Source organism: Alosa alosa, chromosome 5 (assembly GCF_017589495.1).
Source record: "Alosa alosa isolate M-15738 ecotype Scorff River chromosome 5, AALO_Geno_1.1, whole genome shotgun sequence".
Classification (NCBI taxonomy): Eukaryota; Metazoa; Chordata; class Actinopteri; order Clupeiformes; family Clupeidae; genus Alosa; species Alosa alosa.
This window is the reverse complement of record NC_063193.1, coordinates 10,213,074-10,230,500: the sequence shown is the minus strand read 5'-3', so window position 1 is coordinate 10,230,500 and position 17,427 is coordinate 10,213,074. Positions and strand designations below refer to the sequence as shown.

Sequence of the window (17,427 nt, the reverse complement as noted above, 5' to 3'; positions counted from 1 at the left end):
CATCCTAATTTAGTCCAACAATCGGAGTTCCTGTTTAAGTGGGCGGATTTAGTCGGATCAGGCTGAATCCGATCGGTTGAGGTGTTTACATGAGGCATTTTTATTCCAATCGAGCCATTACTCCGTTTGTAATCAGATTAAAAGTGTCCATGTATACGGCTATTGTTTTGCAAATAAAGTATATACTTTGAAGATCCTAATTTTTTGCGCTTAAAGCCCTCTTGGTTTCTACTGGGAGCAACCTGCTCATCTGATGTAATAAAGGACAGCAAATCAAATCAAATCAAATCAAATCAAATCAACTGACAAGCACAGACCCAAAGTGCTCCAAAAGACACAACAAACAAGACATGACCAAACAATAAAGATTAGATTGACATCAAAAGATGGAGATTAAAATACATAATACATAGAAATACATAGCCAAGAGACTCAACATAAATAATTAATGTGAATAATGTCTAAAACTCTTCTCCCCTTCTCCTGAGTCCATACACCCCTTCTCACTGTTTACACTTCCCCGATTCCCATCTATTATCAATTTTTTACACGTTGTGTCAATAAACAACACTATCTTGGCAAACCAAATGAAAACATCTGTTTAGAATGGTCCGCCCCCATGTCTCAAGGTGGGGCACTTCCAGATTTATTTTCATACCACTTGCACTGATCATTTTATCATGTTTTGAGTTTGTGTGTGCATCTGTTTTGCCTTTGAGTTTTCATTACACTCCTTGGGTGTCTTCAAAGGAGCTTATAGTAGTAGTAGTAGTAGTAGTAGTAATAGCAGTAGTATTATTATATTTAAAAAGAACAACAATGATGGAAACCCTCTTTTTTTAAAAAAAGAAAGCATTTTGGTTTATTTATTTAACATATTTAATACAGTATGATACAGTGCATTCCTTTGGGTAGACATTCTCTGTGCATTTTCTATTGTAAGTACCAAATTATGTGATTTGTGGTAAAGATTTAAATTAGAAGGAATTGTATAGCAGCTGAACAAAATCCATGTCCTGAACTGACTAGTTTCTACTGGTATTTACACCTTAAGCATATGCATGAGATGAAATGCTGTCCTCTTATTCTGATTAAAAAAGTGTGTTGTTTGATGTAACATTGAAAAACGTTGATGTAATGTTATATGGTAGTCAACTCTGGAATGACAGTAGGATCCGCCTTTTTTGCTCTCCTGTGAAAAACAGTAAACATATTTAAATTTCAATTCAAGCCATTTGTATAGCGTTGAATAATTCCAAGGTCTATTCCAAATCATTTATTTATTTTCCATTGTAAAGCTAAAGCTGAATTTCAAATACTATTGCCTTACATTTTTTCCTGAGCTTTTTCCATGAACTTCTTGGCAATATCAGACTCTGGATCGATGCACTTTTTCCCACCATTGCCCTTCATAGTGACACTGCAGAAGCAGACAGAGACACAGGTCATTACTCATCCACAATGTGGCCAGTGTAGCTCACCGATCGACTGATATCAGAACATTTTCAGTACTTACATGATCTCTATGTTTGAACACGACTGGTCTGGTGTGTACATGGTCAACGTCTGGATCTTTTGTTGGGGAACAAATCTCACTCCTTTACCCTGGCACCGACACCGGCCCTTAGACTCCCGCTGACCTGAAGAAGGAATAAGAGAAATTATGACAGGCATATGCCTCTTGAGAAGAATATAAAAGTGTAAAAGAAAAGTATAAAACATATGAATATGGTCGTAGATGTGTTATTGTAACTGCAGTTTAACATTCGCATAGAAACATTATGGGTACAGTAACCAAAACAAGCAGACTAAAAGAAATCACTCTGTGCCTCACCTGTTACGGCTACACAGAGCAGACATGCAAGAAAAACAAACACTGCGAACTTCATGGTGCAGACTAGATGTTCTCTTCAGCTCTGGTGCTGGTCCTGGTCCTGGTGGAGATGCTATCAGAATGCCCACAAAAGACAATCATTCTACCCTATTTATATCCTCAGACTCTGTGCTTTCTTCTTCTTCTTCTTCCATCTTCTGCTACGTCATTGTATTTGTTTTGGCCGAGAGTGAGGCATCTCAGTTTCACATCTCCAATCAAGGACGTTTCTATGAAAAGCTACTTGTGAGTGGAAACCGGGCCACACAAGTGAAAAGTAATTCAGAGGACTTACAAACACAAATGATGCACATTGGTTACCCATTGAAAACTTTATAATAACTATACACAATTAAGCATTTATTTGTAAACTACTAAATGCTTTGTTCCTCATTTGTAAAACATTGTTCCTACATTAATTCTCATTAGTAAAGCATTTGTACACAGTTATAAATGGTTTGTTTATAGTGAATAAGCCTATCTAAAATATGTTTTTAAATATGGTTTTAACACTTGAAATGATAAATGATGCAATAATAATTTGTTAATGAAGTACTATTGCAAGGCATAAAACTTCCTCACTTTAAATGAGCTCACAAAATATCATTAACTAACCACTTGTAACTCCTGAGTTAATTATGAATTATAGTATTAGGAAGTGGTTTATAAAATATGTATCCTCACCCTAACTAATCATTAGTGCATGTGTATGTAACAACTGTTAAATAATAGAAATATTACTTAATTAAAAATTATTGCATCATTTATTAAGTATTAACAATAATGTATAAACATATTTTAGATATAGGCTTATTTACTATGAACAAACTATTTATAACTGTGTGAACAAATGTTTTACTGATGATAAATTAGAAATTACTAATGATGAACAAACCATTAACTAATAAGTAACAAAGGCTTAATAAATGATGAATTGTGTGTAGTTATAATAAAGTGTTACCCTGTTTACTGCCCTGGTTAAAGCCAAAGTTTTGGTTGACTTCCGGTTTTATGAGAATGCAAAATCTGGAAACCTTTGAGGATATGTGGTGTACCAAACAAGCACTTTGCATTGTGATTGAAAATGAATTGCATTTTAGCCATCTTTTATAAAATATAGTTTATCTATTCTTATCTCTACTTTTTTGATGGCACAGATTGATTGATTGACCTGCTTTGGTTGTGTAAAACTGGAATAAAGTAAATTAATTGATTCTTTGAAAAATCTTTGCCACATCTCAACAGCCCTCCTCCCATAGAAGTTTGAGTAACTCCTCTGGAAGCTGGAGGCTTCTGCACAGGTTGATACTTGTCTCCCACCCCTGGGTTGACTGTAACAGAAAATATGTTGTAGTATATAAATATAAAAGTATACATAAAAGTAAATTTATATTTACTTTTATTATATGGCTCTTCACAATGCAAGTATACACTCCATTCATTTGAATGGGATTTCCCAAAGGTCTACCGGTGTTCTGCCGGTCATTATTTTCGTCTAAAGACCTCTGAAATAATGACTGTCAATGGCAACGAATTTTCATTCAAAAGTGAAGGCAGATGGTCGATCAGCTGTGTTCTAAAGAACGTTTGATTCAAGTTCAGCAAAGCCACAACGAAACGGTAACAAATAAATGTAAAGAGACATATCGTGGAGTTTATTTTTTAGTTTTGGCAAGTAGTATAATAAGCGGGATAATGTATAGAACACTGGTCATTATTGGGAAAATAAGTCCCTTCAGGGCGAAGCAAGACCCCTCTGGTGGTGCATCGGTTCGCCCTGTCGGAACTTATTTTCCCAATAATGACCGCCGTTCTATACATTATCCCATATATATTTATATAATTTACTCCGATGCAGTCCCTCACTAAAATCTTTCAGTGATTATTTGTGCCTCTACAGAGGCAATGCAAAGGCACACACCAGTAACCAGTCGTTGCTCTCACTTCAATTTGAACCATGGCAGATAAACCTGATAATGCACTCTATGTGTGATAATGTCTTGAGGAAAATTTCATTTTCTGATAATATGGGATCATCTATCTGTATGTATCTGCTTATAAATGTATCTGTCTTGCAATCTAAGTTGCATTGCAATACCTTTCTCAATTCATTCCAACCTAAAAATCTATCCGTTTACAGGAACTGGTGGGATTTTAGATCACTGACAGTGTTTATTATCAGTGAGGAGATGTGAAAATAAAAACTGAAGAAGAAATTCCCCTATACCAAGATTCAACTTCTGACCACATCCTTGAGAATCTGGCCACATGTGAAATAGCCTATGAAAACAGGCACACTGACTAACTTATAAGCAACCGTGTTTGCTTTTGAGGTGTTTCACATAAAACATACATGCCCGGGAATCTAACCAATCTGATATCAGTGCTGCATTCTCAGAGACTTGTTTCAATAGCTGTTGTTATACACCTTTATTTGATAATGCATGCCTGTTAACAATAACTAGCGTTACAGTTACTTTTCAACCAGCTCTTTGTATTGGACTACACTGCAATTGACCCTCACTGCAGTAATTTGGACTGCTGGTGCCATCGACTCCTTTCAAACAAATCCGTTATTTATCAGAAAAGAGAAGCATATGAGATTGGCTTTGTGGATTGACAGTGTTGTTGTTGTGTGAGCAACCCACATAATTATGTGATGCTTCTACTTAGAGTTTAAGGTCAGAGTGGGTGGGTGGGGGTGTGGGGGGAAGGGGGTCCCTGACCTCTGGTTCATTACAACATGATACCATGATACACAATACTGGAGTGGACAATGGGCAGTGGTGTTCAAGACTTGGAAGGCATTTGGAGGACCAACAATCAATGACAGGCCCTTGACAGAAACTTATATCGTCATAGTCAGCCTACAATACATCCCACTAATTGTAGCATTCAGAACTCACCCTCTTTGACCTGCTGAGATCTGTATTATTGAGAGCATAGCAGACATGTTGCAATTATATTTCCATTTCTGCAAATACATATACTTACAACATGTATGTCTGAGGCATACAAAATAACCATATTCCTGCAAACATACCATATTTCGCACAGTAAAACACATAGATTATATAAACAATTTCACCTCTCCTCCTTGATCAATTCAGCAGTCTCCAACGTATACAGAGATGAAATAAAAAAAACAAAAAACAGTTTAGTTCCCAGTTTCAAACAAAGAATAAATTCTTTACTGAGTGGGCTATAACTTAAACAATTTTGTCTCTGAGAATGTAAGCATACTTACAACAGCCATATAAGAGATTTGCACATAATATAGCCCACATCTGCATAATCATTCCCATGTATGATGGTGGGTATGGTGGTGGCTGACCCCTGGTCAGGTTGTGTGGTCTGTTTCTGGTCTGTAGTGTGTAGAGTGCGGTGTTTCCCTCTTCTTTAATCCTGCATTTTGCAGCTTGACGAGTTACTTTCACTTTCAGAGCCTTTCTGGGAAATGCGATGGTTGGAGGAAACAGCTGCAGGCATTTTAGTATTAGCAGTAGACCATTTTTATTTTTAAGATGTAAATGTACATTACAGTAAGCTGTGTAATGGGAAAGAGAGGCACATAATTTAAATCCCACAAAATGGTGTTTCTTTGTTCTTAAATTTGGATTGTTGGTATTTGTAACCAGAGCGGTACACACATACATGTACCACCCTTGGAGCATGTAAAATATTGTCTTATTCAAATCAACTTCAGCGACATGATATTGTAGTACTTGAAGCAACTTTTTTAGGAAATGGATTCATCAACACATTTGTACCCATAGCAAAATACACTGATTCATTCTGCAAACCCTTTTATCCTAATCTAGCCTGGTCTTGTAGGAGCGTGCCTATTCAGAGTGCAGACAAAACAAACAACAAAGCTATTTCTAGCTGTTTCCAGGGAAAAGCGAAGTGCCACTGAAGGGACTGCCACAACACGTGACTACACTTTACACTTCCTCAAGTCTGTGAACTTATTGTCCATATTGCAGCTGAGTTTTGGCAAATGATGTCTGCAAGATTTTCAGGGACCAAAAGAAAACAGAATCTGTTTGTCATGACCTCTTTTTTCCAAGGTAGATCACAGGCATTATCAGATGACTCAGAAATAGTTTGCAACTAAAAGCAGGTCAGTATGCCATAAAGGACACGTGTGTGTTTCTACTAACAAATGTTGCCACCAAACCTGAAAGTGTGGTTCACTCATCCCAAGGTGTAATTACAAAGGTGTGTACATGTGTGTAGGTGTCACACCACTGGTTTCACAGAGAAATGCAACATAAGGCATGTGCTTGTTCCCAAGGGAATTTGGATGCTTGCCCAGCCAATCCATAGACATGAAAGAGGTACAAAACTGTTTGAAATGAGACGGAGCAGATGAAAAGAGTAGGATACTCCCACTTTCACTTATTTTGCTTTCAGATCCACAAGAAACTGCCCAACTGCCCTTTCTATTTTTCAGGCCGATTTTGATACGTGTGTAGTTGTGTGTGACCCCCTTTATTGTCCTCCTCTGCCAACATTCTGTATGATTTGTATGTGCACATTCTTCTCTGTACTGTTTCTCATTCATCCTCTCCTTTCCTAGACTGGCCTAAGCCCTATTGTTTATGTTCGGATATGCTGCCATGCACCTAGGCTATATAACTTTATTTTCTTTCTTTGTGATATGTCTGTCATAATACAATCCGATATACAGTATGTTTATGTTGCACCTTTATCGTGAGTGCATGCTATTTTTTTTTTAAGTCACACGTATTTATGAAAAGCATGTGTGCTCACTATGTCATAGAGCCCTAGGAGTTCATAGAGCCCTATTAGAGTGCTTTGAAGCATCCCTGATTAAGCCACAAGGTCAGAACAGTTTGCCTACATACTGTTTGTCCAAAAAGATAACGAAACACATTCAAAACAGAAACAGCTTTTTTTATTTCAAAAAACAAAACAAGACTGTACAAAAATGGCATATACAGGCATATGTAGAGTGTGCAAAAAAACATAAATATTTACGTATTTACATGTTCAGTATGTACATAGTTCAGCATTTACATAGTTACAGTAAACAAATAAAAGAACATCCAGGAAGTCAGTATAACCTGAAACAGAATAGCAGAGAAGACCGAATCTGCTCCTCATCTACTGGACATGCCTGCAACAGAATCAAACACACCATTCCTGTCAGCAGAATGCAACAATATTACATGACCGAATTCACTCTTGTCTACAGCATTTGACTCTTTTTCTATAGGGCTATAAAAGGTCAAGTCCAAGTCTAGCAGCTTACCTCCTCTGTATTGTAGCCTTGATGACTTTTTCAGTATACTCTGCTTTTGGATTTAGACATCAGAGGCCTTCAGAGTAACACTAAAGGAGGAGACAAATGGACATATGAACAGTTAGTTGTGAGCATATACGTCAAATAAACAACAAAGTCACTTATTTATGCTCTTTCGTGATGCTTACACAATCTCCAAGTTGGTACACGAGGAACTAACTGGGTGTATTTCTAATTTAGCAATGTTGTGTCGAGGAATTAAGTCCACTAGTCCATTTAAACACTGGCATCTTCCTTATGGCGGCCGAAACGCTGTAAATGCAGCCTGACCTAATAACAAGTTTGATCTGAAATTACATGCTCAGTACAAGGGTGCAAGTAAGTAGGATAAATACCTCACCTGTCACATCTACCAAGAGTAGAAATGCCATAATGACAAGAGCCGCAGACTTCATGGTTTCTGATTGTCGTAATTGTCTCAATGCCGTGTTGAGTTGTGAATGAATGGTGAGAGGCTCATGTAGCCTATTTGTACTGTCAATTGGGCCTTTCCCTTTTTTACTCTTGCCTCATCTGTCTCTCTCTCTCTCTTACACACACACACACACACACACACACACACGTGCAAGCACCACATAAACCACTAAGCCACACACACTGGGCTGTGAGCCAACACTTCAGCCAAAACACATCCCTCTGGCAGGTTCCCATTTCTCGGAAACAGACTGTCTATGAGAAAACGAGGACAGACACTGACTTTCCCATGGCTTTCACTGTCTGTGGCTGTGGCCACCAAAGGTTAAGTGCCCATTGCCAAAAATCACCCACGGATACATTTGATCTGTATTAACAATAAATCACAGATGAGTACATATTTTGGGGCACAATAAAAAAAAATCCATGAACAAAACCTCATATTGTGTGTGATGCTGAGATTTTGTTGAGTCAGAGTGCATTGCATGACATTACATTTTGCCAGATCAACAGTAATAACATACGACACCTTAGGAAATGATCTTTTGGAAGACAATCATTATAAGTAAGTATAAGTATATATACTTTTTTGATCCTGTGAGGGAAATTTGGTCTCTGCATTTATCCTAATAGTAGCTAACTGGACCTAGCAGTTGATGGGAGGAGAAACACACTGACTTTATAGGGACTTGGGAAATCTTGTATCCTGTTTGTGTGTGTGTGTGTGAGTGCGTGCTGATAACCCACTGGGAACTGAAATATTACTGTGATATAAAAAAGAAGAACAAAGACATTTAAGTTTAATATTAAATGTCATAATATTAAATGTCTTAATATTAACATGTTTTTATTTCAATTAAAATATATATCACAGAAAAGAGGTAGTAGAACTTCACTACAGAGAACTATGTACATTATGAAAACAAATTATGAGCAAACAGTAACCACAAAATGCCTTAAGCAATCACAGTGCTACCACGCCTATGTTTAGAGCTCCACTACTGACAGGTTGGACAGACCTCTCCTTTGTACAAATGTACAGGAGTGCACCCTTGTAACATGATTTCAGGCCTGCCCCGTCCATGTAGGCCTATCAGCTTTGCTTCTTCCGGTTTTGTCTCTTTTTAGGTCCGGGGTTTCGTCTTTTGCCTTGTTTGCCATCACTGAGGAGAAAAAAAAACAAAACAAAGGTGATTAAATAAGTACTTATTTCAGGGACATTTTAAATTGTAGGAGTCTGGGTATACTTGCTCAGTAAAATTGATTAAAACAGATTAGAGTGCTATTGTGCTCTTAGTAGTGTTATCACACTCAAAGCATCATATTGCTGAAAATGTCCAGATAAATTTCCAAAAAGTATCAGGGGAAAATAATGAGAAAAAAGAAAAGAATAGATTGGTTACACTTCCCCCCATATATCTCATACAGTTCATGTTTCCCTCATTAACCCCCACCCCCCACCTCCACTCCCATTTCCACAACCGTTACCCATTACCCCCCCACCCCCCAACACGAACACCCACGCATGTGTTTGTAACTACTAACCTTTGAAGTTTGAGGAAACGTTTCCCTTGTTTCCCTTCTGGGTTCACGCAGGCCTTCTTGTTGTTTTTCAAGGTAACCCTAACAAATTTAAAAACTTGTGATTAATTGTGTGCTCAAATACAGCATACAAAACAACAAGCCAGAGAGACTTAAACCAAAATCATACTCACAAAATTTCCAACTTTGAACAGGACACACTTGGTGGCAGAACTTGGACTTTTCCGATCAGTTGTCGTCTGACTCTTTGTCTTTGTCCATGGCATGTACATCTCTCTAGACTTCCTCCAATGTGTCCTGAAAACAAACAAGCTCATTTACTAACAAACAAATGCAAAGCAGGTATGAAAGTAACACAGATTAACTGTGATTTTAATATGAACTTTAATCATAATTTTGTTTTAAACTCGCTCATTCAGTGGTATAACTGAGCCTACCATCATGCAGCTGATTTGATATGATAATGTTTCTATGCCGGCTGTACTGTAGAATTGCAATGTTGAAAAAAACAATGTAAAATCACTGGCACATTTACTTACCTTTGCTCGATGTAACACTAACTCCAAAAAGTATACAAGAAACTAATGTAAGAGTTATTTTCATCTTGGAGCTGAGGTATGCAATTATTTATCCTCTTAACTGCCTGGAGCAGAATGCGCTCAGACCTTTTGCCTGTGAAGCTTTATACTAAGCTTGGGGGCAATTCAGTTTCACTTTCGAAAACATTAGGAGGTCGGGCTGTGCACATGTCAGAGGAGTGGCTTTTTGCTTTGCGGTATTTCCCAGATAATAATGTACTCTAAAGGAATGAGCTGATCCAGAATGAGCTCATTATAAGGCCAACCCAACAGAGATACAGCTCACCACTATTTGCACATACATTAATGAACTTTTATTTGGTTATGAATGTCCAGCACATCCGCTTCCTTTGCCAGATACAGGAGTAGAATGCGCTGTAAAGTCACATTCCATCAAACCATGTCAACAAAGGTGCCTATAGACCAACCACAGGGTCCCTCTAACATAGCGGACCACCCAACTCACAACACATGGCACTGTTCTATTTCTTATCTGAGCGTGATGTCATCAAACAAACAGCAATAAAAGCAAGAGTCAGATAGCCAACGCAAATGTTATTTTAAAACAACTTCTCTCGTCTGGCAAGACACAACACAAATAGAGTATATAGGGCAGGTTCCCATTTCTCGGAAACAGGCTGAAAACGTGGGCAGACACTGACTTTCCCATGTCTTTCACTGTCATTTGATCTATATTACAAACAAATCCATGAACAAAACCTCAAATTGTGTGTGACGCTGATATATGAGATTTAGTTAAAAGTCAGAGTGTATGGCACGACATTAGATTTTGCCAGTTCAACAGTATACTCTAAAAAATAATGGGGCCAGTACCGGTTCTTCAGAGCGATGCCATAGAAGAACCTTTTTCAGTGCTTCAAAGAACCATCGAGGCAACAGTTCTTTAAAGAACCATTTAATGAATGGTTCTTCAAAGAACTTGTTTTAGTTCTATGAAGCACCTTTTCAAAAGGTTCTTCCAAGCTCCTATTCCCAAAAGGATCTTCAAAGAACCCTCAAACAAGGATCTTCAAAGAACCAGTTGATCTAGTTCTTCAAAGAACCACTATAGGTTCATTATACACACCTCTTGATTTTATGATGGTTGCTTGGTTATGATTTTTTTTTACAACTAAATGATGCATCTATGCTTTCAGAGGAAGAATACAGACAATACTTCACACTTTTGGTCATTTTTATGTTTATTAAAAATCTTTATGTTTACAAGTTCATTAGTGATCATCAACTATACCATTGCGCGCACACATACACATATAAAGCGTTGTACATCAACTATACCATTGCGCGCACACATACACATATAAAGCGTTGTAATCAACTGATTAAAACAGCAATCAAAATAGCAATAGCAAAAGCAAGGTGTGATCACACACACACACAATAGCAATGTCTGTTGTTATTCAATTAACCGATCATTTATACAGAAACACACATACACACACATCAAAATAGCAATGCCTGTGTTGTTATTAAATTAACTGATCATTTAGACACACAGGTGCAATCTCTCACTCACACACACACACAACATCACAACATCAGTGAAGGGAATTGAACAGCTTCTGCACTGTCAGAGGAACAGCACTTTTCATCTGAAAGACAAAGGCCTCAAGAAAGGCCAGTGTCTTTAGGAGAGGTTTGGGATAGTGAACTTGATAGACATGGAAAAGAGAAAAAGACACAGCTAAGGCCAGGGGTGAAATGTCCATTTATGAAAATAGCCGGCCACGTGTAAGCGTAGCCTCAGTCAATTGCACTGGGCCCTCACGAGCTCTTTTCCTGTATTGCAGCACCCCCTATAGAGGCCAAATGATGCCAATTTCCTAGTACGTCATCACAATCAGGTACCAAGTTTCTATACCAAGTTTGGACATCGTACATCAAAGCCTTGCTGAGATGATATACCTCAATGTTCAATATCTGGTATACAGTTCAAACGTTAAACGTTCTAGTTTAATTCTGAGTCTGCAAAGGCAGAAATTCAGACTGGGCCAATGTCTCCTCATGATCCATAAGAAATTTAAAGTAACATTATCATGCATCACTGACTGCACCTTTGGCATTATCATGCATCACTCTGTACCTTTAGGGGCCTTTTCTAACAACTTTGGCGCAAGTTCTCCCATTTTTGTTAGGATGGTTTTATCAGCGTCGATCTGGTAGATTCTTTTCATCTCTCCAAGGAGCTGTGGTAAACACAGAGGAAAATTGATGGCTGCATAAACAAAGTTGGTTGTTCTTGCACTAGACAAACAGCAGATTTATTGTAGGGAGAAGTGGTAGTGTAATCTAGTGTTTAGCAAGCCATAGCCAGAAAAGTTGTGAAGATGCCATCACTTGCTACCCTTGAGCAAGGCACTTAACACCAAGGCGGGGTCCTAAAGCAATTTACAAATCTAAATCACTTTGGATAAAATGGATAAATGCATAAATAAATAAAATGTATTTATATTCTCCAACACATATACTTACAATATTTGGTCTCATGAGACAGGGAAATTCTTTAAGGACTTCAGCAGTGGTGTGGTTTTGAATGTAGTGCTGCCGATAGGTCTTGGTTCTGTCGAGCCGCTGTAGAATTATATCAAAACTTGGCCTCGCCTTATGGTGCTCCTGCTGCAAAACCTCAATGTGCTGAAGGATGGATCTCAAGTCTTCTGCAGAATCCAAGGAAACCTACAGTGCAGAACACCCCACCCCCCGCAAAAAAAGCCAAATGGTCACCTGTCGTCATCATAAAGGCTGATTTTACATGCCAGCGGAGCAGAGGGATGCAGTGTGCTGGGTTCCATACACGTGTTTAACCTGCCTCAACAAATGCTGGTGCTCCATTTCTTACCTCCTGTTCGCAGCTCCTCTTCTGCAGGCAAACCTCCTCAGTCTCAACTCCTGAATGGCGTGCCGAGTACTTCTCTTTCATTTTGAAAACTTCTTCCAAGTTCACTAGTGGTCTTCTTTCTTTCTTAAATTTGTTTCTAAGTGATTCGAGCAAGGCATCCTAGGGAAAAAAATAGAGTGGTAGATTTACTAATTATTTAAGTGGCTTAAGTATAAGTATATATACTCTTTTGATCCCGTGAGGGAAATTTGGTCTCGCCATTTCTCCCAAGCCGTGAATTAGTCAAACCCACTAAGCACACAGTGAGGTGAAGCACACACTAATCCCGACACAGTGAGCTGCCTGCTACAACAGCGGTGCTCGGGGAGCAGTGAGGGTTTAGGTGCCTTGCTCAAGGGCACTTCAGCCGCTTCCTACTTGTGGGGTTCGAACCGGCAACCCTCCGGTTACAAGACTGAAGCTCTAACCAGTAGGCCACGGCTGCTCCAAGACAAGATATTGGAATTGTCCCCACAAAGCCCTCATACTATCAAACATTTGTGGACAGTACTGAAAAGGGTGTGTGTAGGCTCTTTTTATTCTGATATTTAACAAATACAAAAAATATGTTAATATTAGCTGACCTAAAACAGAAAACTTTTACTCTGATTTAATGATTAAAGGTCAGGGAAAAAACTTCTGGTTTCCACTGTATTTTGACCTTATAACCCTAAAATAATTTTGTTACTTACGTATCCAGAGCCATATTTCTCCCTGAGAAAAGGGAAGCGAATCAAGGTTGATCTCAATGTAAGAACATATTGAGTGTGAGAGGGATACCTAAGGACATTGACAAAACAAACAAACGAAACTATTGCAAGTATTCAGCGTTTCGCATACATTGAGTTAAACTATTTATTGGATACTGGCTTCTTCAGAAGATCATGTAGGGAAATTAAGCTACACAGGAACTGAACCTACATAAATAATTTTGTAATTAAATTAAAAAGAATGAAGGATGAGTGACACTTACATGGTTTTTTGACTGAGGTGGTCAAACAAAGCCTGAATGAGGGCATTTTTCAGTTTGTTCTTCCCCTGAGACTTGAACTGTGGATCCTGTGAACTTAAAGCACTATTGAGAAAAGGTGGGAGGATAACATCAGAGGAAACTGGCGAAACTGGCATCACTGGCGTCTCCGCTCTCACTTCAGCATCATGGCTGTCTCCCCTATCAATTAGAAAACAGAAATGTTTGCACATTTATAATAATCTTCATATAACACATTTCAGTAAACATATTGAACTTTGCTTAATTACTTACAACTTCAATTTATCTAAAGCAGCCATGAACTGAACCTGGTCCTTCATCTTCGGAAACATTCTCTCACTCATACGTTCTGTCATTTTTGTGAGTGTAAGGCCATCAACTTCATTTTCTGGAGGTGTGTGAGGAAAAACTGAATTTAATCAACATGACATATGGACATTTTTATTCAATTAAAAAAAAAAAAACATTAATTTGTATTATTACCTCACCACTAAGCAATTGCTTTGTACGGCCGATGGAAAAGACTAATAAACTGTCTGCCAGATAGTTCATAGCAGTCCAGCCTGTGGTAGTCCAACTCTTCACCTCTTCTTGAATATTAAGAGTGCACTCAGATTCAATCAAATTTAGATTTTCAATGCAGTATTTTTCTAGTTTGTAGGGAGTATTCACTGCGCTAAAACATTGTTCAAATAAACGATCCTCACTGAACATAGACAGGGGCAAAGTACTAACATCAATTCCACGTTCTTCTAGTTAGTGCATTTAAAAGTTCTGATATAGATACTTGAGAAGTCTGTTCAATTCCACCACTGGGAGGAGTCTCTGTTGCTTCCACAAATCCTTGACAGTTTCTGTGCTTTTGGCGGATGTGGTTTTGTAATGATTTCACTCTTGAAAATGTACGTGGGCAGCCATCAAGTCCACATGTAACTGAAAACGCCTCTAGGTTTTCATGAAAAAGCTGCAGGTGCTTTAAAAGTTTGTTGTGTGTTGGTTTTTTGATTGGGCAAAATGTACACTGAAAAATCATGTCCGTTCATATGGACCTACCAATGAAAGTGTCCTTGGCATGCCCTAGTCCAGCTTCTTCAAGCCATTCACAAACTTGTGACACTGACCATAGATGTGCCATACCTGAAAATATAAACATTAATTAGAAAAATCATTCAATTTACTTATGAACACCAAAAAACAAATAGCATACTACAGTGAAATGCATTTTCTATTAAATTGCTTGCATTTTTAAGCATCTTGCACCAAATACGCTGACTTGACTGAGATACAAATGGGTATTTTTCAAACCCCCCCCCCAGAATGCTTGCCTTGTGCTGTGCCGCTAGCTTCTACCTGCCTCGACGAAAACGCCATCATGCTTAAAAATTATTCCAGCATGATAGCTATGCCTATGTTGAGGTTTCAAGTACGAATATTCTGTGAAATTATCAATTAAACTTCAGATGTGTGACATTTTGGTCTAGAAAAATCATAACCAACACACTAAACAGGACTTGACTAGTTTAACAGACACGGCCAGTGACAGTGAAAGCAGCAAGCCCGCCATCGAGTGACAATTGAATATTATTAGCTACCCATCGTCATACATCAGACAAAGACTTCGGTAATGCGTCTCAAGGTGGAGCATTACAGGAACATTTATAGAAATTCAAACCGTATTTTTTCTGTCTGAAACTGCATTTTGGAAACATCCAAAGGGGAAGCCCAAACCCGTTAACGTTACATATACGCGATCGTACCATTTGAAGTTTGGCTAGCTGCTAAGCTAGTTAAGTTCAGTAACATATAACACTCCACCCACACGAAATTAAAGACAAAGACAATATTCCGATATTGACATTCAATCAAAAAACGTCAAACTGACCGTTGAACATGTAAGCAGCAATAACTTAGAAAAACGTTGATAAAGTTTCAAGACGCAGCTATATAGAAGCTGCTAGCTAACGTTACTCATAAAATGGCGCCCGACCGATTGCTTTAACGTTAACGTTAGTTAATGTTAAAGTTAGCTAAGGATTTTCAACTTTTCTTTTGTAAAATTGGGATAAAGACTTCGTTTCGTCAACCCCACAAATCGCTAATGTATTTGCTTGATAATGAGACTAAACTGGTGTACAACAAGCACTCTTAGAAAACTTACCGAAAGGTTTATATAATCTTCTGGCAGCTTCAAGGAGATGTGACCTCCAGCAGAAGTTCAGGCGAACTGAAAAAACTGAGGATTAACAACGTTCGTGAGATGGCGGTTGCGCGCTAGAATGTTCGCAAAGATTCTGGAATCTTTGGATCTGAGGCTCGTGTTGACAGACTGAAAATTATCGCACACAAGACACAAAGTATAGCTATTTTTCAAACAATTTCACGCACACAGGCTTTCCCAAACCATTCAGCCTAGCTAGCCCTTTCCCTTCTCATTCCACCCTCCCAAACGAATGATGACCAAGGCTGTAGGGTTATTCAATGCACACACAACCCGCTGCGATCAAACATGTCATTCAAACAAGCGACAAGTCACAAAACAACCTTGTTGTGCCCGAGAGGTTGAGGCGAGCCTAGCCCAAGTGTAGCCTGCCAATGCCAGTGGGGTCAGTGGTTTGTAGGGTTACAATAAATTAACAATGAACATGAAATTATCGTACATTATGAGATGTTTTGTTTTCATTATTGATCGGTATTGAGGTCAAAATTATCATACAAATACGATAATATCTGGCAACACTGACGAGGCTGCTGCATGCCTGGCTCGATCTAACCATGGAAATAATATGTATTTTATTCCATATTTGTGAAAGGAAAATGATGCACAAACTGTTTTAGAAATATTAACAACTATATCTGGTGACCTGATCACAATGTCCCAATGCCTAATTTGTGCATAGGCTAGTGTTCAGTGTGTGCATCATGACACCACAAGTAGGCTTGCTCGGCTATGGAATCTCTCCGAATGGAATGGCGTAGGCCTATTTGATGGACTCGATGTAGACAGGCAACAGTCAATGTGACAACCTGGCTGTCACTTGCAGCTAGGACACGGTGTTAGGCTACTTCATTTGATCCAAATAACTCGAAATTTGTTGTTTGAGCAGTCAAGATAGATTTGTGTAAACATTTGTGCTGTGCAGCCTTCATTGACCACCAAATTGCAAACGTCCTAGCCTGTATGGTCTCTGAAGAACCATTTCCAATGTGAAGAACCTTTTGCCTGATGTAATGGTTCAACACAGAATTTTGACTCTCCGTGGAACCATCCAGAAATTTAAAGAACCATTTAAGCACCTAATATTTTTTATTACACCTTAGGAAATCATCAAACGCACATGATTATTTTACCATCAACAAAGGTGCCTATATGAGTCCAACCACAGGGTCCCTCTAACACAGCAGACCACCCAACTTACAACACAAGCACATCGCATCCTGGCTCCATCTCTGATCTGAGCGTGATGTCATCAAACAAACAAACAACACTAAAAGCAAGATAGTCAGATGGCCAACACAATGTTATTTTAAAACAGAGCTCCCCCAGTCTGACAAAAGCACTCTCAGCACACAGTGAACAGAAGCACACCCTAATCCAGGCGCAGTGAGCTGCCAGCAACAACAGCGGCGCTCGGGGAGCAGTGAGGGGTTAGGTGCCTTGCTCAAGGGCACTTCAGCCGCTTTCTACTGGTCGGGGTTCGAACCGGCAACCCTCCGGTCTGAACTGACTACTGACACCATTCACGTCTACCTGTGTGATAGACCATCACAAAACAGTCACCACATCAAGAGTGAATTCCCCTC

At 38.8% G+C, this 17,427-nt stretch overlaps 3 protein-coding genes and 1 long non-coding RNA gene across 4 annotated transcripts; all 4 read right to left on the bottom strand.

Annotated features, from left to right (window-relative positions):
• Positions 1 to 875: 875 nt before the first annotated feature.
• LOC125294903 (C-X-C motif chemokine 11-6-like) lies at positions 876 to 1,937 on the bottom strand. Its single transcript, XM_048243962.1, has 4 exons — positions 1,835 to 1,937; positions 1,517 to 1,640; positions 1,331 to 1,420; positions 876 to 1,192 (listed from the first exon to the last, which is right to left on the bottom strand). The coding sequence occupies exons 1-4, from the start codon at positions 1,887 to 1,889 to the stop codon at positions 1,141 to 1,143; spliced, it is 321 nt and encodes a 106-aa protein (XP_048099919.1). The 5' UTR covers positions 1,890 to 1,937; the 3' UTR covers positions 876 to 1,140.
• A 4,835-nt stretch (positions 1,938 to 6,772) lies between these two features.
• Positions 6,773 to 7,230, bottom strand: LOC125295043. Its single transcript, XR_007193623.1, has 2 exons — positions 7,152 to 7,230; positions 6,773 to 7,016 (listed from the first exon to the last, which is right to left on the bottom strand). It is a non-coding gene; the product is annotated as an uncharacterized LOC125295043 (long non-coding RNA).
• A 1,216-nt stretch (positions 7,231 to 8,446) lies between these two features.
• LOC125294953 (C-X-C motif chemokine 10-like) lies at positions 8,447 to 9,811 on the bottom strand. The gene is made up of 4 exons (XM_048244040.1): positions 9,698 to 9,811; positions 9,332 to 9,455; positions 9,162 to 9,239; positions 8,447 to 8,779 (listed from the first exon to the last, which is right to left on the bottom strand). Exons 1-4 carry the CDS (start codon positions 9,759 to 9,761, stop codon positions 8,710 to 8,712), a joined length of 336 nt encoding a protein of 111 aa, XP_048099997.1. The 5' UTR covers positions 9,762 to 9,811; the 3' UTR covers positions 8,447 to 8,709.
• A 2,018-nt stretch (positions 9,812 to 11,829) lies between these two features.
• LOC125294563 (sterile alpha motif domain-containing protein 3-like) lies at positions 11,830 to 16,158 on the bottom strand. Its single transcript, XM_048243411.1, has 8 exons — positions 15,785 to 16,158; positions 14,680 to 14,763; positions 13,900 to 14,014; positions 13,609 to 13,806; positions 13,328 to 13,415; positions 12,597 to 12,755; positions 12,230 to 12,433; positions 11,830 to 11,943 (listed from the first exon to the last, which is right to left on the bottom strand). Exons 2-8 carry the CDS (start codon positions 14,759 to 14,761, stop codon positions 11,830 to 11,832), a joined length of 960 nt encoding a protein of 319 aa, XP_048099368.1. The 5' UTR covers positions 14,762 to 14,763; positions 15,785 to 16,158.
• Between the last annotated feature and the right edge of the window lie 1,269 nt (positions 16,159 to 17,427).